Source organism: Letharia columbiana, assembly GCF_014066305.1.
Source record: "Letharia columbiana isolate WasteWater2 chromosome Unknown Sc0000057_s0, whole genome shotgun sequence".
Lineage (NCBI taxonomy): Eukaryota > Fungi > Ascomycota > Lecanoromycetes > Lecanorales > Parmeliaceae > Letharia > Letharia columbiana.
Window position 1 is genome coordinate 258391 of NW_023501101.1, and position 24189 is coordinate 282579.

The 24189-nt window shown below is 50.9% G+C and overlaps 9 protein-coding genes across 9 annotated transcripts; 4 read left to right on the forward strand and 5 right to left on the reverse strand.

Moving 5' to 3' along the window:
- Positions 1–1274: 1274 nt before the first annotated feature.
- HO173_011188 (uncharacterized protein) lies at positions 1275–2975 on the reverse strand (the record flags this gene model as incomplete). The annotated part of the gene is made up of 1 exon (XM_037313070.1): positions 1275–2975. The coding sequence occupies one exon, from the start codon at positions 2973–2975 to the stop codon at positions 1275–1277; it is 1701 nt and encodes a 566-aa protein (XP_037160119.1).
- Positions 2976–3413: 438 nt separating this feature from the next.
- On the reverse strand, positions 3414–3665 carry HO173_011189 (uncharacterized protein; the record flags this gene model as incomplete). The annotated part of the gene is made up of 1 exon (XM_037313071.1): positions 3414–3665. One exon carries the CDS (start codon positions 3663–3665, stop codon positions 3414–3416), a length of 252 nt encoding a protein of 83 aa, XP_037160120.1.
- Positions 3666–5279: 1614 nt separating this feature from the next.
- On the forward strand, positions 5280–7363 carry HO173_011190 (uncharacterized protein; the record flags this gene model as incomplete). The annotated part of the gene is made up of 4 exons (XM_037313072.1): positions 5280–5475; positions 5532–5608; positions 5661–6157; positions 6220–7363. 4 exons carry the CDS (start codon positions 5280–5282, stop codon positions 7361–7363), a joined length of 1914 nt encoding a protein of 637 aa, XP_037160121.1.
- A 1448-nt stretch (positions 7364–8811) lies between these two features.
- HO173_011191 (uncharacterized protein) lies at positions 8812–9180 on the reverse strand (the record flags this gene model as incomplete). The annotated part of the gene is made up of 1 exon (XM_037313073.1): positions 8812–9180. The coding sequence occupies one exon, from the start codon at positions 9178–9180 to the stop codon at positions 8812–8814; it is 369 nt and encodes a 122-aa protein (XP_037160122.1).
- Positions 9181–9568: 388 nt separating this feature from the next.
- HO173_011192 (uncharacterized protein) lies at positions 9569–10003 on the forward strand (the record flags this gene model as incomplete). The annotated part of the gene is made up of 1 exon (XM_037313074.1): positions 9569–10003. One exon carries the CDS (start codon positions 9569–9571, stop codon positions 10001–10003), a length of 435 nt encoding a protein of 144 aa, XP_037160123.1.
- A 1228-nt stretch (positions 10004–11231) lies between these two features.
- On the reverse strand, positions 11232–13268 carry HO173_011193 (uncharacterized protein; the record flags this gene model as incomplete). The annotated part of the gene is made up of 1 exon (XM_037313075.1): positions 11232–13268. The coding sequence occupies one exon, from the start codon at positions 13266–13268 to the stop codon at positions 11232–11234; it is 2037 nt and encodes a 678-aa protein (XP_037160124.1).
- A 1178-nt stretch (positions 13269–14446) lies between these two features.
- On the reverse strand, positions 14447–17694 carry HO173_011194 (uncharacterized protein; the record flags this gene model as incomplete). Its single annotated transcript, XM_037313076.1, has 4 exons — positions 14447–15300; positions 15416–16583; positions 16804–17056; positions 17201–17694. The coding sequence occupies 4 exons, from the start codon at positions 17692–17694 to the stop codon at positions 14447–14449; spliced, it is 2769 nt and encodes a 922-aa protein (XP_037160125.1).
- Positions 17695–18670: 976 nt separating this feature from the next.
- Positions 18671–20688, forward strand: HO173_011195 (uncharacterized protein; the record flags this gene model as incomplete). The annotated part of the gene is made up of 3 exons (XM_037313077.1): positions 18671–20154; positions 20216–20629; positions 20682–20688. 3 exons carry the CDS (start codon positions 18671–18673, stop codon positions 20686–20688), a joined length of 1905 nt encoding a protein of 634 aa, XP_037160126.1.
- Positions 20689–22212: 1524 nt separating this feature from the next.
- Positions 22213–24162, forward strand: HO173_011196 (uncharacterized protein; the record flags this gene model as incomplete). Its single annotated transcript, XM_037313078.1, has 1 exon — positions 22213–24162. One exon carries the CDS (start codon positions 22213–22215, stop codon positions 24160–24162), a length of 1950 nt encoding a protein of 649 aa, XP_037160127.1.
- Between the last annotated feature and the right edge of the window lie 27 nt (positions 24163–24189).

A 24189-nucleotide genomic window follows, 5' to 3' on the forward strand; every position in this document is an offset into this window, starting at 1 on the left:
AACGGGTCCGCCGACTCGATGAGCGATACGCTACTTACTTTTTTTTTACAACCAACATCGATAAGACCTTCAACTTCTTTCTATTCTTGTAGATTACAATTTGAGGGAGCGACTCGCATGGGCTCATTCCAGTGTGATAGCGCGTTTCAAGGAGGTGTTGCTTGAATGTATCATAGCAGTCAGATAGTCAATTCAGCTCTACTCTACGACGTTCCAAAGTATCGTTACCGCATTAATATGTAGTTGTGGACAAGCTGGGTAGATCCAGATCAGATTCTCATGATAACAATCCATGGCACAGCAGGGTCAATCGTCGCAATGACTAAATTGGTGTGTACTAATTGGTCAACAGCACAAGAGCTCAAAACCATAGACACAAAGCTTGCCGATATCCTCTACCAAGCGTAATCGGTGCGTCTAGTAAGTCTCCAGCTTCTATTTCAACAAACACTATCGTATCTATCAATCATCTGCTATCTAGATCTTGCATCTCCGTCTCATACTCCACCTGCCTGGAGCGAATCAGAGCACGGTGTTCCATTCGCGGCAAAAACAAAGAAGCTTTCGAAAGTTGGAGACGGCGCTTGTACCATTATGCAGCCCCTATGAATAGATTACGTTGCAGCTACACGGCGTTAACGACAGTGGCTCGAGTCGCTACGCTTTGATTGAGGGTTTATACCCACCAATTTTTATCTTCAGTTGATCCTGATCAAGTCATCTGTGACTACAGCACGATCACGTCTGCGTCTGCCTTCACCCCCAGAGCAAGGCCTGTTCGTTTTGAACAGAACGCGACCATCGATGCCGGTGGCACATCGACAAGGACACATGGAAATGTTGGTTCTCGCTGCCCTCTGCTTGAGCTGTCTCTCCAGCTTCGCAACCAATTCTATCGAGATTCACTTGACACTGAACATGCTCGCAATACACAGTCGCAGAATAACGCTTATATGTCCACTCTCTAGTATGGATTGCTGTGGTTGAAGGCAATCTAAAGGCCTTTCCTTGTAGACACCTGAATCCTTTACGCCAAGAACAAATCAGCGCTGAACGTATTAACGTGCAGTACAACTCCAATCTCTTGTTCGACTGGCGCTATTCAATGACGATGACAATACCAGAATGCGTTTCACCGACATCCATGGTAGTTGATTTGGTAACGCAGGTTGTGTACTGGGTGAGTGACGTTGAGACTGCATAGATCTTGGCCCCTAGAAGGCTTCTCGCAAAGAACGAGTATTCCTGTGTTGCTTGAAACTGTGATACGTTGGCTACGTGACGCCGGTCATGTTTGGCATTGCGCGGACCACAGTGTGGTCACCCCTTGCTTCCATCTCTCTGATCTGGCGAATAGCATCACGGATCCACCACGAATCCCATCCACGCTCGAAGATGATTCTTTGTGAACGACTCTCAGCCGAGACTGCAACTGATGGGATCTTCGCCCAACCATCGAAGCCTTCGCCCTCTGGTCTTGTCCCTTCAGGCTCGTGGACCCCAGCGGTCGTTGCTTTCCTCATCGATTCACCTATCTTTCTGTTCACTGTTTCTTCCACGCCTATAGTGACGCCTTCCGCGTCCACCCATTCGACCAACCGCCTTTTCTGATAGCTATCGGTGAAGATTGACATTTCGTGATTGGGAAGAGACACCCTGTTCCGGTAGACATCTCGCCAAGCCATTGCTGTCGCATTATCTTGAAAACATTCAGGTATATACCCCTGACCGATCTTAACCGTTTCAAGCGCTCGCCATGCCCCACACCAGTCTATCTGGTCATATTTCAGTGCTTGCACCCAGGGAAAGCAGCCGGTCAGATCCAGCCACTTCAAGCAGTACGACGATTTACTCAGACGACGCAGGATCGAAGCGGCCTCGGTCCAGTCGTTGTCAAAACTGCTGTAGAAGCTGCTTGCACCAAAATTGACATCTCCTTGGGGAGTCTCTCGATAAGCAGTGGCAGAGTTCGGTGAGATCATGGGAGTCGGCCAGTAGGCTAGCGAGAGATGTGTGATGGTCGCCAAGTGAGGTGCCAGGTCTAGCAACCCTTTCCATGTCGCTGCGTTGTTTGGACGGGAAAGAGACAGATGGGTCAAGGAATAGAACCTGGGCAAACCTGACGGTACAGCCAGAGGATCGGGCGTATCCCAGCTTTCTGGTACTCCATCTGAGGTCTCTTCTCCAGTAGATATCGTCTTCTTGGCCGTAAGGATATCCTTTAGATGTTTCAGCTTCAGAGGGTGACCTATGGACTTGGATAGATCTAAGCGTGCAAGGCCGTGGACGCCTGTAGCGTCCTCCAGCTCTGTATCGTCCAGAAACAGCACCTCAAGTCCTGCCTTATCGGTGCCACTATCGCTGTAACGAGCGATGTAAGTGAGCAGAGCTTCTTTATACCGGACTGGGATAGTAGCTAGATAATACTGGTCGTACTGCACATGCCAGTCCCAATTCATGGTCAGCGCCTTCAGAGATGTGTGAATAAGACTGCCATGATTTGGGAGAAAGGATCCGGGAAGCTGTTCGGTCTTTGCGTTTGTGCCACCTAGCAATATTTGTGCGTTCCCTGGCTTTTGTCCTCTTACTTGCTCTCTTCTCTTCAGCCAACTGACCGGTGGAGCCGGACCGGCTGGTCCTCGTGCCCGCCCTGTGACTCGTAGACCAGGGCGAGGCCGTGGTGATGGGGCATCTTCTGGAAGCTGGAGAATGCTTCTCAACGACGGCGGTAGAGATGGTCCTGCCCCGGGACTCAGGACTTGTGAGGAAGGTCGACAAATTTGACTTCCCAGCAGTGACGGTGAGATTCCTTGGCTGATCCGGAGTTGCTGTATACGATCATTCACAGAGTTTCCTGAAGGGCTATTATTTGACCCTAGCGAGCGCGCATCTTTGGGCTTGCCGGAGGACAAGAGTGAAGGGTGAGCAGGGCTACTTGGTTTAGTATCATAGGTCGGCGCTCTCTTCTTTGGCATGGGACCTTTGAGACGTGTAGTATGTAGAAGAACGGCATTGGCATGGGGGTGGCGCGGACAAGTTATCGGGAGTCAGTTATGAATTGCAAATTAAATAAGAATGCTTGGCAAAGCTAATTTAGCTCCGCCTCCGACTTTTTGTTAGCGCCATTCATAGAAAATTGTAGAGAACGTACTTGCCACTCTTGTACCAGCCCACTCTTATCAGCATGCTTATGCTCTGAAACGATTAGGTCAGGGAGAAGGTCATAGAGAAGGTGGAGGATTTTGATTGATATTACGTAGTATTTCATTGTAACTACTCTGTTATCTCCATAGTCAAATGCTCCAAATCTCGTTCAAATGCCTCAATTTCGCCGTCAAATATGTAGCCTGCAGTGCTCTGCTTGAAATGCTCCACCGCAAATCTATCACAGCCACTAACATCGATTATATGCTTCAGAAATCCCGCTGGTAGTCAAGAAGAGCGTCTAAAGCAGCAGGTGAGAGGCTGCGGCATCGCCCTTGTGTATGAATGTACCTGTCACGAGGGATCACGGTGTCACCATAGATAGCAAGGTTCCGCTCCCATCGATACGCCGTCGATACACTGGAACAGGCATCCGCAGCTACGGCTTCAGGTCGCCAATGGGATTCGAGCAAGAGTTGGGCACGCTGGCGTACAGAGGGATCCTTTCTGAATGGTGGCATCGCGTCCGGAGCAAGGGCTGGCGATGTGGCTATTACACGCCTAAGTCAGAGGCAAAACACCAGGAAAAGCGTGTATACCCACTAGCTTCGGTATCACGAATGTCGTGAGTGGCAAGTACGTTCTCTACAATTTTCTATGAATGACGCTAACAAAAAGTCGGAGGCGGAGCTGAATCGGGTGCTTCTATACCTCAGCCAATGCTAAATAAAATACCGTTAGCATAGTTTCAGGGTGGCTGCGCCATATTTGTATGGGCGCCATACCAAAATAAGGCGCGACGTCGCCGAGACATCGTTGTCGTCGTCAGCGACCTCGCTGTCACTTGTAATGGGGCGGGGAATAGGGCGGGGAAGGCTTTTAGGCTAGCCATCGCAGTCCGCCTGCATTGCTACCTGTCAGGGCGGAATTTGTATGGGGGATGTAGCGGAGTTGGCGGCCTACTATGGAGGTTTCGGAAGACCTCGCTGTCGCCTCTTATGAGGTGGAGAAGGCTTCTAGATAGCCACCGAGGCCCGCAGGCCTTGCTGCCGCTCAGGGCGGAATTTACATGAGGGATGCAGCGGAGTTGGCAGTCTACTATGGGGGGTTTAGGGACACCTCGCTGTCGCCATAGAGGGGTTCCATTGGGGGTTCCATTGGGGGGCTATCTACTCCGCATCCTCCATGCGATGCCACCTCGGAGGCACCTCTAATCTGGCTATATCATGCCCATCATTAGCGAGCTCCTTCAGGGCCTCTTGGGCACCCTGCTATCGAATAGGGCCCGTCATTTGACGTAATATAGCCACCCAGTACGCGTCGAATTCTTCAGCTGTCCAGCAAATAGGTGTGCCTAACGAGAAAGCAGCTTGACGCGTCTCTGGGGTATGAGGGGGTAACTTCAGCATTGTTGACGCCAGCTCCGGGGGTATCACTGGGGCGGGCTTGCTACGCTTGCTACCCTTTTGGGGGTGTTCTTTCCGCTCGTCTAGGGAGGTAAACGCCTTGCGTTTGTGGGAGGAGGGGGAGGTAGAGGGCTTCGGAGGGGGCGACGGTGACCTGGACGCGTCAGAATAGGTGGGCCTGCTCCATTCGCCATCGCTGGAGCCACTATCTTCTTCCTTAAGTGGCAAGAATTCGTCCGAGTACTCTGCTTCCGGGGTGCGGTCTCGATTAATACCCTCCGGGTTGCTACCATACCAATCGAGCTCCTCCTGGGTATCCTCAAAGACCCCATACTGTGGGGGCTGGCGCACGAGGCGGGGTACGACATTGAGGCTATTGAGAATGGTATACGCGAAGATTTAACGATAGCGAGGTGTGGGAGGTGTGGGAGGGTAGAGGGTGGCGACAGCGAGGTATGGGGAAGACGGTAAGATCAGCCAGGACGTGTCCCCTATTTACTACTGCAATCTCTTACTAATCAGGGGAATGTGGCTGGGTCGGCCTAATGGCTCTCCGGTACTGTACACTAGCGTTGGCTGAGGTTTAGAAGCACCCGCTGAATCAGCTTTGCCAAGCATTCTTATTTAATTTGCAATTCATAAAGCCCTATGTACCTACGGCGGGGACAAAATCTCAGAATAACCTTGTGCACAGTCTAATAAGTCTCTGACATTACGCTCATCCCAATCATGAAGCGCAAGTTAGATGAGGATGATGTCCCCATGGCTGTCGATACGACTCATGCTTCCAAGAAACCCTCCAATTTTAATTCCCTCGGCCTGGATTCCCGGCTCCTCCAAGCTGTTGCGCAGCAGAATTTCTCTGCCCCAACGCTGGTCCAATCCAGAGCGATACCGCTTGCTCTTGAGGGCAAAGACATACTAGGTATGACGATCAAGAGTTTGGGAGAAAGGTTCTGACAACTGATTTGCTCCTTCCAGCTCGCTCCAAGACTGGCTCTGGCAAGACTGCTGCATACATCCTTCCAATCCTCCAATCGATACTGCAGAAAACATCGGTCTATGATCCTTCGTGCCCTCCAACTTTCACACAGCTAACCTCGTAATTAGACCAGCACCACCCACAAAACTACATCTGCCCTTATCCTTGTTCCCACCCATGAGCTTGCCAAGCAGGTCTCCGATGCAGCCTCCAACTTCTCAGCTTTTTGTTTGAAGGACATTCGAGCCGTCAATCTCAATCCCCTCAGCGCCACCAAAAAGAAAATACCTGAAAGTGTGCAGCGGTCACTTCTGGCGGAAGCCCCGGACATTGTCGTTGCTACGCCGGCTCGTGCATCTCTATATCTACAAAGCTCGGCGTTTTCTGTCGAAAAACTCGCACACCTAGTGATAGACGAGGCGGACCTGATCCTCTCATATGGCCACGATGATGATCTGCAGATAATCGCTGAGGCGGTGCCAAAAGGGGTTCAAACAATCCTATTGAGCGCAACCCTAAGTACCGAAGTCAACACCCTCAAAGGTCTCTTCTGCCGAAATCCAGCAGTCTTGGACCTTCAAGAGACAGTGGACGACGGCGGTGGAGTCAGTCAATATACCGTCAGGTACGTTCATCGGGCTCTATCTTTGCAACACTCTTGCAGCTGCTAAATTGTATGCTTCACAGATGCGCTGAGGACGCGAAATTCCTTTTAGCATACGTGATCTTTAAGTTGAAATTGATCAAAGGAAAGTGTATCATCTTTGTCGCGGATATTGACAGATGCTACCGCTTGAAGCTATTCTTCGAGCAGTTCGGAATCAAGAGTTGTGTTCTCAACTCAGAATTACCGGTCAATTCACGTGTTCATGTTGTTGAAGAGTTCAATAAGAATGTCTATGATATCATAATAGCTTCCGATGAACATGAGGTCTTGGACGTCCGAGAGGGGCGTCATTCCAAAAAGTCAAAGACCGCAATCGATGGACCGAGTGCGTCTCATGGCGATGACGACGCTACCAACGGTGAAGATCCACCGTCAAAATCTCCAGCAAGCAGTACTACCCACGATGACGCAGCATCTGATTCGGCAAAGCCTGCCGACCTGAAGAAGCAACGAAAGAAGAGCAAGGAAAGTAAAGAGTATGGCATATCGCGCGGCATCGATTTCCAAAATGTGGCTTGCGTTCTTAATTTTGATCTGCCCACATCGTCCAAATCGTATACACATCGCATCGGAAGGACCGCACGGGCTGGGAAAACCGGAATGGCGTTATCGTTTGTTGTGCCTGCAGAGCATTATCATAAGCACAAACCCACTACCCTTTCTAGTGCACAACACGATGAAGAGGTCTTGGACACGATCATGAGACTCCAAAAGAAGAAAGGCAAGGAGGTGAAGGATTACCACTTTGATATGAAGCAGGTAGAATCTTTCCGCTACCGTATGAACGACGCATTAAGAGCAGTCACGCGGGTTGCCGTTCGAGAGGCACGGACCCGAGAGCTCAGGCAGGAGCTCTTGAATAGTGAGAAATTGAAGAGGCATTTCGAGGAGAACCCAGAGGACTTGCATCACTTGAGGCACGATGGCGAACTCAGAGCAGCGAGAATCCAGTCCCATCTTAGGCACATCCCAGAGTATCTTTTGCCAAGCAATGGCAAGAAAGGCATAGCAGGAGAGGACATTGGCTTCGTTGGATTGAGGAAGAACACTGACAATAGGATCAGGAAAGCGAGAATGCAGAATCGTATGAAAGGGAAAGGCAAGAAGCCTGCAGGACGGAAGTCAGATCCTTTGAAAACTTTCAACGCGAAGGGAAGACATTAGCATCAAGCCCACGAAAACTTACAGCGTCTTCATCTTACTGGTGACTCTTCGTGCCGCCTTCGAGGGAGGAAAGGGCACAGTTTGCTAGGCGACGAGCAATCTTGACAGCAACTCCAGTGGTTTGGACCTACCGATAACCCACTCTCGTGATCTTTGTAGCACCAAACTTTGGGGTGAAACCATTTACTTGCCATAGTGCTCCATATCTTTGGCACTCAATTAGGTTGACTGTGCAAGTGCTTCAGGAGGCAGCACATTGGCCACGAGATGCTTCAATTGCGTCGCCTGGCGCCTCTGGAAGCAAAGCGCTGCACTCACCAGCGTTGACGAAATCTGACCCATTGTGACTCACGGAATAGGAAGGTCTTGCCTCTCAAGCTGCCGAGACAATCTTGAGGAGAGCCAGACTGCACACCGTGCTCTTGTAAACCTGACCTGCATATCTCTCAAAGCATGAAATCTACTCTATCGATTTGCTAGTGCATTATGCAAAATGAAATTTGTTGTTCTTATTGCATGGTCTTGCAATGTATAAAGCCCCTGGAGTTCTCATCGACCGATCTCAATATATCGATTATGTTGTATGGCCCCGGAAGACATACCCAAGGATTCCGGCCATATCAACTGGCGAAAGCCATCACAGGCAAGTGATTCATACTGCTGATGACTAAGAGTTGTACGGAACCTTGCGGTCGGGGTCGAAAGGATCGTGTGGCCTTCGGAAATGCTGTTGCCCGAAAGAGCGCTCGCAATCACGGCAGGCACGTTATCCGAATTCCAGCACAAATGATCCACGGTATAGAAGTACCGACGTCAGCTGCGCTGGATTGACAAATCGAATCAAAGCCCATTTGAATTTCTCCATCTACTATGTCACATGAGACGAGAATTTTCACTAACTTCCCCGGATGCGAAGTTGTGCTTCGGTCGTCGTTCCTACAATCCTACGATCTATGTGCACGAAACAGAATTGAGCATCGCTTCCAAAAGAGCTGCTAAAATATCTCTCAGCGAACGCTTCCAAAATCCCAGACAGCACGAGCTGAGCAAGGATCTGGATGAGCACCCCACGCACTACGTCAGTGCACGTGAGAAGAATATTTTCCTTTGTACAGCCTGCTGTATCGTCCTCTGAGTTTTTGACAGCCAATATATTTCCTACGATCTAGATGCCTGAAACAGTACACCGACGCGATGCAGTTGAGCTTACTTGAGATTAGATTTAGGAGCCGCAAAAGCAGTGCAGGGGATCACGAGCCAATGGGTTCTTGAGCTTCACCAACCAAGCGGTCACTCATGGAAGTAGGCGTTAAGGCAAATGCGGAGTTTGTGTCATACAGTCCCACAGCAAAAGAGATTGGGGAGGCTTTGACGGGTCATCGGCAGAGTAAGATAGATCAGCAGGCCAGGAATCCGCTTTCACTGACCTTCTCTCGCTTTTATCCACTCTACTCAGTATGATAGGTACAAAATACCTCAGGAGGCAAGGGCTTATATGTCACCATTGCCATGTAAGCGATAGCCGCACCAGACAAGAAGGTGAACCGCGTTTCACTTACCATATTTGCCTCAGAAATTCCTCGATTAGTCCCTTTGTCCTCTTCGACTGCGCAAATCGACGACATATCCCCACCATCGGCGTGGCCACAGGGGTTGTTTTGCCCTACGCTGCAACTTGAGTGGGCGGCAACCCCAGGATCCCACATGATGTGGGGGCAATTCTGTTCACCGCCCTTATCAATCTCAGCATGCCGTCTCTTGTGCGTTTCGAATCGAACGGTCGACTGGCTTGCCTTGCCTTTGGTCGCTTCATGCATCTTGTTTCAATAGGTTAGGCGCCGCTCCCGATCCTCATTGCCTGCCTGACCTTGCCCGTCATATATGCTCGCAATGGGTTAGCGGCGCTTGGTTTACACTGGTTGTTTCAACGGCCTTGATTTCAACCGCGATGCTTTCGATCCCCATGATCACCGTCATAGTTTGACTCCAATATTGCTCGCGCCCTTGCGAGTACAAATACCCAGCTTCTTCCCCCACAGATATCTCCATAAAAATCTCCATAGCATCGAAGATCATTGAGAACCTTAACCAAGGTACCCACAATTACGAATAGCATAGCAATATCTCCATACAGTCTTCTGCACTCGACATCGATCACCCTATATCCCAGTACTACCAACCAACATCCCCACCCAATCAATCAACATGAAGCTCTCCTCAGCAGCCATCACCGTAGCCGCCATTTCTCTCCTCTCTACCACGCACGCCGCCCCCTTGGCTTTCAAGAATGGCGAAATCACCGGCCATCTCCACCACCGCCGTGGCTCCGACATTTCCGACATCTCAAGCGCCTCCAGCGCCAGCGAAGCCATCGACGACCTAGACATTGGCTTCGAGCCCGGAGCCACCCTCCTCCTCCCCCGCATCTTCAACTTCTTCAAGCGTCAAAGCTCCTCCAGCGCCGCCATCTCCACGTCGGTCTCACCATCGGCGCAGTCGACCGATGACGAGGCCACGTCCGGAACGACGGATGCAGATCTCCACACGGAAGACATGACGCCCGATTACGAATCGTATGGGTTCGCCTCCGAGGGCGGCGACGTTACCGCATTGGCTCCGGTCAGGGAGGTCAAGGAATAAAAGGCGCGACCAAGTCGTGACGGGCTTGGAGGGTTTCTGTGTACGATATTATTGACCACAATGACGACGACGATGACGATCAGAGCGATAAGCAACGACTCGCACAAGGCGCGGGCCGGACCCGCTGCTTCTCCACGCACCGCTTAGGATTAGGATGGATGGATGGATGGGCCGACCGGGGGATGGGGTGATATGCTTGGGTTCCTGCGGGTGAGAAATTGATATCGTTGTCTTGTTGCGGAATGCTTCGGCGTTTTTGGAGGACACTGCTACCGCTGTGCGTGCAAGCTTGGGTGGGAGACGACCAGGGGTTGAGGCGAGGGGAGAGAAAGGATTGAGATTGCTCGTTACACTTTGGGAGATTGACCGCGACTGCATGAAAATCGTTTCGCTTGTTTCGCTGGGATCTAGCTCGTCGATCAGATCGCCGTCGTCTTAAGTTAGATACAGAGGATAAAAAATTTATCAAATCACTTCAACCCCCAACTTTCCCCCCCCCGCCCCCCCACAAACCAAATCTGACTTCCGATCCCTTCACCTCGCTCCGATCCTCGCCCGTCTCCTCTGCGCTTCGAATCCTCGCCTCGCCGCGATTGATGTACAGTACGCAGACTCGGCCCGTGGAACGAATCACCCGGAAAGAGGGATGCCATCTCGTCAGCTCTTTCCCCAGGTACAACGAAGCGGTGCCATGATGTAGATACAGTCATCCGACCCCGTCTGCTGCGTGAAACAAACAAACAAACAAACAAGAAAAGAATTCCCGCATCGTCGGATTACCGAGACGAGGGACTAAGGAAGAGGATGGCGGATGGAGGCCAGGAAGCCACGGCGACTTCGTCTGTTGTGAACCTTGATCCGGCTCCGTTTGTTTTAGGAGGGTCGGTCGAACGTTTCGAGGCGGAGGATGAGTGCTGCAATGGGTGGGGTGGAGATGGGGGGATTTTGTGTAGGACATTCGAGCTGCTACCCGGGGGGGGGATGATGGAAGGTTCCGATGGGATAGGTTGGGAGGGTGGGTGGAGTGGTGGACTTGTTTGTTTGTAATCGTGTCGCTCGGAGATTTCATTGCGTGCTATGTTCGTTGATAACGATTGATCGCTAACCTGCCCAGCAGCAGGAATATATGCAGATGCGTCAAGGAAAGACAGGGCGTGAGCCGTGGTATCTGAGGATGCAAATCTAAGAAGGCGCCAAATTCACTTATGCAAGCGCAACGTCGCAGGCCTCATGTATCCCGTGTCTTCGTGAATGTACAGCCATCGTAGCCTAAGAACCGGTACAGTACTGATCCTCTCACCAAGTCTCCTGCTTTCGTATTAGCGATCCTGGCTACCACATGAGCGCCGAGTCCACTTACAGCAATATATTGGCCATCATCCTTCTTCCTTGTCCAGAACTCTTCTGCTTCCTCCCGTCTCAGGTTCCCCTTGTCCATGGCCACATCAACTAGCGCCCTCTGCACCCCTTCTCCCATCCCCTGAGAGCTTCCGCAAACGAACACCCGTCCATCCAAGGCATTGATGATGAACCACACCAAATCTGCCTGATGTCTCACCTCCTCTTGCACATAGCGTCCCTCACCGCGTCGGCTCTGTACAACCTTCTTGACCTTTTCTTCTTCCACACCCCACTCGCCGCTGTAAAGCTCATCCAGTAGGCTATCCCGCACGCCTTGCAAGACCCAGACCTTGTTGGCACAGTTGGCAGATTTGAGACGTCGTTGCACGAAGCCTCGGAATGGTGCTACGCCAACGCCTGCACCGATGAGAAGCATAGGTCCATCAGTCACAAATTCGCGAGCTAGAGGGTTGGCCATCAAGCCGCGGAACATGGGCACTCGAAGGTCCAGATCTGTAGCTTTGATGCCTTCGTTCTCGGCTTCGCGCACCTTCTGAGCTATGCGTTCAAGGAAGCCAGAACCGACACCAGTGCGAGGTCCACCCCGCCAATTAGGTGTCTCGTGTACTGTGACGGCAATCTCGATCAGGCGTCGACAATTGGTACCCTCACGTGTACAGGATGACTGTGGGTCCTGGCTGAGCGAGTAGAAGCGTGGCATCAGGGTGTTGAGAATGGAAAGAAGGTGAGCTAGTGGGGGGTAGGATGACGGGAAGGCATTGAGCAGCTGAGCGATTGTGATGTGAGGACCTGTGCGTAGGTCGCAGAAGGCTGCTTGACCTTGGGCTGAGGATAGGTAGAGGAGGATCTTCTTCTCATTGGCAGCTGTTGCGTACTCGGCAAGCAGACGAAGAAGAGGCTTGGTCGGCGGGTAGCTCTGGACGTCGGAGCACCAAGTCAGGAGTTCTCGCCTGGTAGTCACAAGCTCTCTGGGTTTGTCGTCGCCCCAGATAGTCGGCCATCGCCCTGTGCTGGTCTTCATCATCACCTGCTTGTCTCGGGCGTACCCCGGGACGCTGAGCAGGTCAAAGATCTCATCCACCAGGTCATCTGAGTTTGGTGCTTGTACACCCACAGCGCCACCAACCACAAAGTCTACATTCCCACTTTCAGCTGGATAATCCGTGACGTCGAGATCGTAATGGTAGGTTCGCTTTTCCGCTCCCGGCTTGGTCAACTCCCTCGCGTGGTGGACCTTGGCTGAGTAGACCTCGTACGGGGGGTGTGGAGTCACGAACTTTGGAGGATGCTTTTGTACTGTTGACTGGACTGGGGATGCGTCTGTCAACAATTTTTCGAACAATACTGTCTCAGCAGGAAGGTCAACAAGATTGGTCAGCTCGCTATCAAGGCTGAGAGGGCCAATTCGAAGACAGAGACTCCGGAAGGCATCATTATCGGGTATGACCACCGGGGAGCCAGACTTGGTCGCTGGGTCTTCCTCCAAAGTCTTTAAGAAACAGCAACCTCCTCCGCAGCAGACCTTTTCAATCTCTTTGGTCTCCGCTCCTCTTTCAGGTAACAATATCCGTCGGACATCCTCTGGAGTTTGCGATATCAGTAGGGTCGAAGCTCGTCTCTTCCGCGGTGTGGTGGGAGGCACGACAAAAGTCTTGTCATCTTTTTGCTGGTCAATTGCCTCATCGAGCTGAGGATCTGTTGCCGGCGTGCCAGGTGATTCATAATCAGAGCCAGAGGTGTATTCGAACGACTTTGAGGATGCTGAGTCCGATGATGGCTCAATGGCTGAACTTCTCGAATGTCGAGGTATCGAGATTGGTTCTTGAGGTATAGGGTCGTGGGGGTGACATGTAGAGGATTCGGACAGACAGGTATGCCGATTGCTTTGTGGGTGAGGCATCATGAAGGAGTAGGCGGCGGCACGCTGGAGGTGGCGGAGGACTGAACAAATTATAGGGGTCAGCAATGGCTCTAAAATCCGTGGAGACTACTGTGTTATAATAGGGAAGCTATGGCCGTGCGTACCTGAATTCACAGGGGTTGAGGAGATCGATTTGATCGGATAGTCGTGTAGGCAAGTGGTGAAGAGGCGGCGTGAAGCCCGCAGGAGATTGCGGGGTGCATTAGTATGAGACACCTTGTCTTGGGCTATAAAGAAGTGAAGAAGAATTCTATATCATGTTAGCGAATGGAAGAGATTTTATTCACGATTCAATTGTTGAGGGTGAATTGAGGGTGACTTGATTTGCTTGATAATGTGAATGGCGTACAAAGAAAATGGCGATGATCATCCATATCGGAATTGTGCCGAGCGCCCTGTAGGGCTGATTGTGTCCTTTTCCATTCTCATCTCTGTTGTAAATCACGTCACACGCTTATATTCGGGCAGATCAGGATCGTATATTCCGTGGGTTCTATCTCATGGGACAAAATCTCTTAAAAAGAAAAGTTAAATATCTCACTTTTTACATGTACCGTACATTTACTTCTGTATGCGCGTTCGGATTAGAAACTTAAAGTAAAGTAAGATTATTGGACCCTTAACCTGACGGATCATCTCAATTCACTTGCAAGCCAAAGGGTCAAGTCCAAAGACCTGCAGAAATTGCCTAGCTGCTTTAACAAGTCTGCTGCTCTTTACCGCCCAGTTCTCTTGTAGGAGTATCACTGAAGTGGTTTTACCAACAGCTCTAAGATGATCGAGCGTAGAGCATGAAGAACTTCGCGTGGAATTCCTTGTTTCAACGGGCGTTATGTTTGGACGTATTGTTTTCTGGAGAACGGGTCCAGACACGGAAGTGTCTGGAGAAAATGAGCCGAATCGTGCCCCCCGCCTCCTTCCAGTCCTGCAAGCACCTCCTTCAGAATTGAGGTCGACATGTTCACCGGTCTACTGCCAGTATTTGACCAAGGTTGTGGGCGCGAGAGTGCAATGATGCTGCCGGGTTTCGCAGCCATGTCATATCATGGTAAAGCAGCTATCGCTAGTCAACAGCCGGCTATCTGCTCGTTTCCGTGGTTTGACACTCCACCGTCCTGCCTTTTCGCTCACCCCAGGCCTTTTCTTGCGCAACAGTGCTTCTAGTCTGCCCCCACAACCAACTGCTCAGCCAATGTCCACATTTCCTCAAATCCCCCCCCCTCTCGCGCCTCCATGTCCTTCAACCATCCTCTAGCCTTATCGACTACCATCTCCCATGCCTCCTTGTCGCCTGGCGTCTTCCTCTCCAAGAACGTAATTGCCAGCACAGTAGCCCATGCTTTCGAATCCACGCCCTGAGGGGCCTTGTGCTGTGCCAACAAACCCACAACCTCCCGCAACGGAGCATCTAAGTTCCAATAACCCTCGAAAGTCTGCAGGGCAATGATCTTCTGCAAAGGATCTATATCCTCCGGCTTCGCGTTCCCCTCATCATGAATTGAAGCATCCTGAGCCACCTCAGCTGAGAATGGTACGAGCTGATCTGGCGGGATCTTGAGGGCCGCCTTTGAGGCAAGTTGCTTGCGCGGTGCCTTCCCACCAGTGGACATACGACTGTGGAATGCTCTCTTTTTGTGCTGCACAGAGCCAATCGATTCATCGGGTGCTGGCGTGCGCTGGAAAGACGCGAACAGTCCACTCGATCCTTGTGTGTGCGACCTAGAGTCCTCGGGCGATCCACGTGATGCTGGCGCACCGAAATTTGATACACTGCTTAGAGCACCGAATGATGGCATATTTCTGGGTTGAGCGGACTGACCATAGAGCACCGATGGACTAGTTCCTGCTTCCTCGACAATACCAGCTTTGCGTGAGACAGTGTTCTCTGGGTTTTCAGGGTCTGTTTCAGTGGCAACGAAAGAGGTGAACTTTCCAGCGATCTGATATTGGATGCCGAGGCGCACGGCTTCGCGCTCTACCATTGATTGAAAGCGGACGGAGTATTTTTCTTTGACTAGATGGGTTCGGAGTCAGCATTATGTCTCGGGAGCAGACAAATCTTGAGACATGTCTGACGACACATTAAAAAGCATGAACGAAAAGGAATCGCCTCGGAAATCATAACGTACTGAAAACTCCATTCTCATCCTTGGCGTGCACGAGCCAGCCACGTCCTTCTTCCAACTCGGAAACTGTTTTCTTGGCGGCAAGTTGGTGAATAGTTTCGCCAGGCTCGGAGAGGACTTCGATTGGGATCTCTAATGCGAAGGGGTTCTCGGCAGAGCTGCCCTTCAGGACGACTGACTTGACAGTGCCCTGAGCAGCGCCTGGTGAGATCAGGATATAGACGTTGGTACGGCTAAAAGGGTACAGAGGCGGGATAATTTGGGGCGTCTGCATGAGCTTTGGTGCTGGCACAACAGGCAGATGGTTATAGCGGGCTTGACCGTCAGCATCTGGCATTTCCACGTCCTTTTCCCCTCCAGCCGTGGTCTCGGCAGAAAAAGCGGGTTCCTCGTCGAGCTGTGCGTCCGGCCAATCATTCTCATCGAGCTCCAACACACGAAGGCTATCACTGACTAGCTCGACCATCACGAATCCGTCCTCGTCCTCGTCCTTCTGATACTGAATCTCCATGGTAAATGCGCCATAGTCAGGAATGAGCGCACCCCTCAACATACGGATCACCTTTCCATCTAGCTTCTCTCCTTCTCCAACGGACTGGGCGAATCCATTGCCAGCTCGGGCAACACCATTGATCAAAGCGCTAGACACTGAATTGCCGATACCTAGAGCGAAGACACGCAAGTTCTTCTTGCTCGTGGCCACCGAGTCGTTGAGGTAATCGAACAACTCCTGCTGTTGCCAGATATCGCCGTCGGTAGCAAGGATTATCGAGAGAGGCTGAGAATCATCACGGGATTCGACCGAAGCTCTGATTGCATTAAGGGTCTGGGTACCGCCAAACTTCCCACCAAGTCCATCCAAAGACTTGAGGGCCTTCTCGAGGGACATTTGGTCGTATACTTGACTCACTGGGAAAAGCAATGAATGATGGGTTCCAAAGTAGCAGATGTTAAACTTGATCCCAACAGGCAACGACTTGAAAAAAATCCGGAGAGCAGCGACCAAAGTCTTGGTCCTGGCACCTTTCATACTGCCGCTCTGATCCGCAACAAAGATGATCTCTGGCTTTGACTGCTGCACAAGGTTATTGGGGACAAGCGTTGCCATTAGAGCTCGTTGTCCGGAAATATTAGGGTGGGTCTCCAGGAGAGCTTTGGGCTTGCCGCTATCCTGACGTTGATTACGAGGTCAGCATACGGTTTGTAAGAAACAGATTTAGCGCTTAAGACAAGTCTAGGGAGCACAAAGAGGAAAATAATCCAATTGCAGAACACAAAGTCGACTCGTCAGACAAGTCTGAGAACCAGGAACCCTTTTCCCGCTCCCAAAATATCCCTGACGACCCAGAAAGAGGTCTCGAATAGGAAGGATTCACTCCAATATAACGTACTTGGTGCATGATCTCCAGAACGATGTCTTTATCCAGAGTACTTGTGCCAAGAGACAAGGTAGCAGAAGCTCTCGACAAATGCGGAGGTTGAGACTCGCTAGTCGAAGTCCTGTCAAAGGCCACAGCGATCGGGTGGCTTGGCGAACGTATTTCTTGAATGGCGGAGTCCTCAGGCATGTTCACGTCGACTGTGATGGCGATATCTCCTTTCGAGACTGTTGAATCGTTTTGATCCATCCCAGCTTGGCCATAACTGTAGGGTTTCGAAATCAGCCTGATTTCTTCGAGATAGAAGTTATGTCGTAATACAAGTGCAACGAGTCAGGCGGTCGAACCATGGTCTAGAAGTCATATTGCAGTAAAAATCAAACCGGATCCCGCGGAATATCAGACTCACCGCGGACTGATTCTTGTGGGGATTGTAAAGCGTATTCCATCTGCGCCAACGTCATGCTTGAGCTCGCCGACGTAGGTAACAGTGACTAATAGCTTTTCTCCAGCCGGAATGTTGCCGAGGCTAGTCATGAAGACATCAGAGGTCGGGCCTTGTTCGAGCAGACCTGCGGTCTCCCCACGTTCCACAGCGGCATCGTATTCTTCCTTCGCTTTCGCTTTCTCCTTGACAAGCCCATTGATGATACGAGAACCGACTTGGCATGTGAAGCCGACAACACTCACCCCATCGTAAAGCGGAAAGACATATTTGCATTCCTTGACATCGGTGTTTGAAGACGGATTGACAAAGGTCTGTGAGAGCACAGTCCTAGAAGCAGTCGATAGTATGATGGTGTGAGCTTTCAAGTCAACCTGGGGCAGATACTTCTTCGTCTTGGATGCCTTAATAGACGGCACATAGTAACAGCCACACATGGTTTGAGTACCGGTCCTCATGTTGTTGGAAATTCTTTAATTGGTGTACAGATTTGTGAAAGAACGGCAAAGATGAAGACAAGAAGTAAGTAGAAAAGTTGGCAGGACCAAGGAGAGGAGCCTTAATATACGTCCATTAGCGAGTGCTTCCTGAGTGCTGCCTAAGCGGTAGAGATGTAAGACTAGCCGGACAGGGACATGAAACGGGATGTGAGTGTGAGTCAACTAATAGCGTTGTTGGAAAGCTAGCCTCGATTGGTGGTCTCCTTCACTGGGGCAATGCAGGTACTCATTGATTTTTATATATCGGCAAGAAACGCTTTCCCGAACTTGGTTTTCGAAGTTAAAGATTCTTCCAAGTAGTGATGTAACAGCTCATCCAGATCCCCTCCTCGAGGCAGATATTTGCGCTGTGCTCTATCTCCGCATTTGTAGGCGATGTCTGACCGGCAGTACTGTAACCTTACAGTAGAGCCTATTGGATAATGGGTGCATTCAGTGGTCTTATATGCATGTAGAATAGCATTCAATTATGATGTTCTATGAAGGATGTAGGATAGGTGTAGGAGGTCTATCTATGTTGCATGTGAAACCCATGCCAAGGCCATTAGCCATTGCCACTGTGAGGGGTAGCTACAACATCAGTAGGAATTATTAGTGTAGCTAGAAGGATCTCTTGATGTAAAATTTCTCAATTCTTCTCCCTTCACCTCGATTTCCTCAATATCGTGAACTGGCGAGTCGCTCTGGTGGCTCAACGAGTCAACCAGGATGATGTGAAGTTGTCGAGCGCTCTCGGCTATTGACGCTAGCGCAGAGCCCAGCCCTGCGGAGCTTGCGGTCGGCTTTTCTTCGGCCATGAACAGTCAAAGAAAATCCAGAGTCATCGTCAATCGAAGCTCTGACTCACTTGGTGTTCTGGATGCTCCGTCTGTGGTTGAGGTGTATTCTACAACGTAATACACATCCTAAGATAACGGAAACAGTCACGAAAGCCATGGCGAGCGTACACACCTCTACCGACGCCCAAGCGGCATCCGCACACATCAACCCAGTCGATCTTTACCGGCACTCGATCTCAGAATCCTTAGCGCCCATCACTGGCAAACCCGCGAGTGAGATATTTGAGAGGCTGGCATGGACTCAGACATTCGAAAAGGGGGATCTAGGGCTGCCAGTACCGGCACTACGAATACAAAGCAAGAAGCCTGGAGAACTGGCCACAGAGTTCGCGGAGAAGTTCCCTGAGTCTGATTTGGTTGGCAGGCCCGTGGTCAACGGCACATTTCTTCAATTCTACTTCAAACCAGAATCACTGACGAAGCTCGTCATTCCTTCAATACTCAAGAATAAGAGCAGATTTGGAACGAATGACAAGCTGGGATTGAAGGACGGGTCAGACGCGTCGAGCAAGAAAACGATCATAGTCGAGTTCTCCTCTCCAAATATAGCAAAGCCATTCCACGCTGGGCATCTACGGAGTACCATCATCGGAGGTTTCCTGGCAAACCTCTACGAGGCGGCAGGATGGAAAGTGCTTCGGATAAATTATCTTGGCGACTGGGGACGGCAATATGGTCTACTTGCCAATGCATTCGAGATGTACGGCAGCGAAGAGAAGCTGGAAAGGGACCCGATTGGTCATCTATTCGACATCTATGTGGAGATCAACAAGGTTTCGAAGCCAGAAGAGGATGAGATCAAGGAGTTGAAGGAGGAGCTGAAACAGGCTGAAGAACACAAAAAGGTCACCAAGGATCTTGAAAAGCGGATAGCAGATCTGGAAGCCAAGAGTGTGAATGAAAAGGCACGGCAATACTTCAAGAAGTTGGAGAATGGAGACAAAGACGCATTGGCTACGTGGACCCGGTTCCGAGATCTTAGTATCGAGAGGTATAACAGGACTTACGCCCGTCTGAATATTCACTTTGACATCTATTCTGGTGAGTCTCAAGTGGAAAAATCAAGGATGGAACGTGCCGTCGAACAGTTGGAGGCGAGTGGTCTGTCGGAAAACTCCAAGGGCGCTGTTATCGTCGACCTGACCAAATCGAAAGATAAAAACACCAAGAAGCTCGGCAAAGCTTTAGTGAAAAAGACAGATGGCTCTTCCCTCTACTTGACCCGCGACATCGGTGAAGCGGTGAAGCGGTATGAGCTGTATCATTTCGATAAGATGCTTTACGTTATATCATCACAGCAAGATATGCACGTGGCACAGCTTTTCAAGATTTTGGAACTGATGGGCAACAACGAGGTTTCCGAGAAATGTCAGCACGTCAATTTCGGCATGGTGCAAGGCATGAGTACACGTAGGGGAACTGTGAAATTCTTGGACGACATTCTGCGTGACGTAGGCGAGAAGATGCACGAGGTGATGAAGATGAATGAGAAGAAGTACGAGCAAGTATCAGACCCCGAGCAGACGGCAGATACCCTTGGCATTACTGCGGTCATGGTGCAAGATATGAAGGGCAAACGGTATGATTTTCCATGGACAACACCCAATTGATGGTAAATTGTGCTGATACATTCTTTCAAGTATCAATGACTATGAATTCTCCTTAGAGCGTATGACGTCCTTCGAGGGAGATACAGGTCCATATCTGCAATACGCTCACGCTCGTCTCTGCTCTATCACCCGAAAGGCCGGCTTGACGCCACAAGATCTCAATTCTGCGGATCTTTCCCTCCTTACCGAAACTCATGCCATCAACCTTGTCCGTGCTTTGTCATCATGGCCAGATGTCGTCCAGAATACGCTGAAGACTCTAGAGCCCACCACTGTATTGACGTATCTCTTCAAGATGACCCACATGCTCAGCTCGAGTTATGATGTTCTGCAAGTCGTGGGTAGTGAGCCTGAAGTCAAGAAAGCGCGAATGGCTTTATACGAAGCTGCGAGGCAGGTGTTGAACAATGGCATGAAGCTGCTGGGATTGAACCCTGTGGAGAGGTAAGCAATTTGCTGGAAGAATTCGATGCGATGGAATGCTGACGATGCCTAGAATGTGATGGAAGCCTAGTCACTGCTTACGATACCCGTTGGCGCTGCCGGAATGCAGAGCAAGAACTCGTCAAGATCATGGGTCAAGGCAGTGGACATCAATGCCGCCTGATTCAAACCTGCGTTATGATACGCTGCCATTACTTCAAATAGGGCGGTGGAACGGCCGAAGATCCGGTGTTGGCAACGGCACAACTGCTGGCTCAAGGAAAAGTCGGTAAAGGAACCAATTCGGCATTGGCTGGACTCATAGTGACCTTCCTGATATGGGCACCATAGCCATTCCAGACACGCTGACGCCACTTTTGGATGCGAACAACGTATCCTGCAATGTTCAAAACGTACAAACCTCTTCAACGATTTCAGGCAGCAGTGTTCATATATGTCATACCTCCACCGATCCGCGGGCATTGTGCGTTGGCAAGTTCCAATCCGCTTGTTCCTCCACGGGTACGGTACTACTTTAGAGGCCCCGTGATCGTCCGCTCTGCATGGTAGGGCAGAAGTTTCCAATGGCCGACCATTCGCTAGTCTAGCTACAAGGACTCGCTTCTTCTTGCTTCTAGAGTCAAATCAAGGCACACTGATGCAAACGACTCGGACTCTACTTTGGTAGGCTTCGATCCAGCGAATGAACAGTAACAAGTTCTCTGCTTTTGTTGCAAGAGTGGAGGGCAAAGAGACCCGGTCTATGGCGAGAACTTTCTTTAGAGTGGAGCACGACATGCACGGGCTGACTGGCTTGATCGCCGTTACAGAAGTTTCTATCCAGTCGGACACCAACGATCTTAGGCATGCAAACCAATCAGCCGGCTCCTCCTCATCTAAGATGACGCAGGATAGAACGTTTAATGGTTGGGATACCTACTTACCATTGCACATGTGTGAACACAACTGCTCTCTGCATCATACAGTGATCAAATACCAGGGCTAGGTATTCAAGTAAATGACAGTCAAAGCCCGTAGTTGGCGTGCTTGATCGAGTAAAACTTCATGCAGGACTCCGTTGCCCAGGGCTACTTTGAGGAACGTGCTGCCAGCCTGTTAGCCGTTAGCGCAGGCAGCCATAGCCCCAATGTATCACATAACACTATTGTGACTCAATGGGCTCGACGCGGTGAATCAAGGTACTCGAGACAACTTTCGCGCGTTCAATTGGTTATTGGATGCTCCTCGATCTTTGAGTTCGAGTAACTGTAGTCCGTACCCATGCCAACATAAGGGTAACAATAAATGCTCAGGACGCAATGCCCGGGTCTTTGTGTACAAAAGATTTCATACTTTCTGTAGCCCATCCTTCGAATCCTTCGATCCACCGTCATCATTGAATTGAGAAATATATGTTGGAGTGTGGAGAGGGGCTTATCGATTAGCCGTAGGCCCTCCCAAATTTAAGCCGCGGACTACGAGTGCTCCAGATCGCTCTGCTCTCATTTCAAACTCATTATTACATACTCGACGCCTCTGTTAAGCCAGCCTTGCACAATTGGTGCAGCTGCGCTGACCATTGTAGCCCTGGCTGGCTCCATTATATGGCAGATAAGCCATCCAATACTCGCGCCGCCGAGGCTGCGTGCGTTGAAGATTACAATGATGAGTCCGAGACTGCGGTGCCAGAAACCAGGAAAACAGCAAACATTACCGCGAAACGGTCCAAGCTGGACGGCACCAAACCTCAAGTCGCTCGCGACGAGTTCAGCGACTCGGGACACTCAAGTCAGACACTCGCAACCTTAGGGAGCACAAATTCATCGCTCCAGTCCAAGTCTGGCTTAGACACCATCAGAGCTGAGTCACATGCCGTCGCAGGCAAGACGAGGCCCACCAAGGGAGAGGAAAAGCCTCATAGCAAGTCACGAAGCCCGGAGAAACCACTCTCACAGAAGGCTGCTTCGAATAGCCGGAAGGAGGAGATTGTGCGAAAGGAGTCATGCAGCTGCAGAGGTTGCGTCGCAAAGGCGCGCCACGCTACCTCTCACCACCCCAGTAAATCGACAGGGAAAGCTAGAGCGCCAGTCCCAGAAGTATCACAACCGATGAGACGTGCACAGGTACCCCAACACGCTCCTTCTCGACCAAGAGCCTCGACCTCGCTTTCATACCATCGAGAACGACCCCTAAGCTTGTACGCCGGCGTGGCATCTGAATCTCTCTATATCCAATCACCACAGCCTATATACGTTGAGTCTCCGCCGACCGTGAGCTACGCTCCCACCGCTCCAATTGTGTCACCTTCCTACCCACCGCACCCAACCTCATACTTCCCACCACCACAGCCAATCCACCAAGCTCAACAAATCTATACTTCTCAGCCCTCTCCATACGAGAACTGGCCTCATCCGCGCCCACGACATTGGACATCGGATGACCACCTTCCCTCTCGCCCTCAGTCAGTGCTCTATACAACTACGCCAATCATCGAACACGTAGAGCCAGTCTATGCTCCTGTTCAGCCCTCTGCGCGGCCGATATCCCGCCAACTGTCGCATCGTGAGTGCCCACGGGCCTTGCCAGAGCAACGCTCTGCACGCGATGAAGATTACTACAACATGCCTCCTCCTGCTCCACCACCACCAAGATTAAATACTGCGTCTCACCAAGATCGCAGACCAGCTATCCGGCATGCCGTAACTGCTGAGAGTCGTCCTACACTTACTCACCGCCGGACTGTACGAGATGAGAGTACTACGGCACATGTGGGCCATGAGAGTCCCGTCAGACAAAGCCACGGCGCACATGAGCGCGCGGGACGACTCTCTCGCAATACGAGCAACGAAACAGTTCCCAAAACCCATAGCATCGAGCGCGGCATGGTTCGTACTAATATCGAAAGCGATGCGGCAAAGCGCAGGCGGCGAGCCACTGTCTACGGTCACGAATCCTTCAACGAGCTTACAGACGGGGTCGAAGCATACCAAGCGTCCAGAGGAAACGGTCGAACATCGAATCATATTCCAATCTCGCCGACCCTTCTCATGCGAAAGAAGACACATACAAGCAGCAAAAGTAGTGAAACGAGCAGTCGCAAGAGTGGAAAGAGCGGGAAGAGCAGGACGAGCAAGACAAGCAGAGCTGGGAGTGATCTCAAGTCCCGGCGGCCAAGCGAGAATGAAAAATTCTCTATGCGCGTTGATGCCTCTCACGACGTCAATGTCGACCTGAAAGGTGGTATGGAGGGTCGGAGGATCAGCGTCCGCCATAAAAAAGACGAAGGAGAAATGGAATTTAGCATCGGATCCCGAGGGAGAACAACAGCTGGGCGCGAAAGCCGAGAGAAGAGCCGCAAACACTACTCCGACAGGGACGGTCAGAGCGAGACTGCGATTGAGCGGACGAGAACTACGAGTCGACCACCCATGAAGATGAGGGAAAATGAAGAGAATGAACCAGAGCCGAGGATCGTCCGAGAGCGGATTATGACTAGGACTAGAAGTCTCGGAGGCAGCAGCAGAGTTAGAGGTGAACGAGTGGATTTCGTCTAGGGAAAACACAGACTGAAGGAACGATAT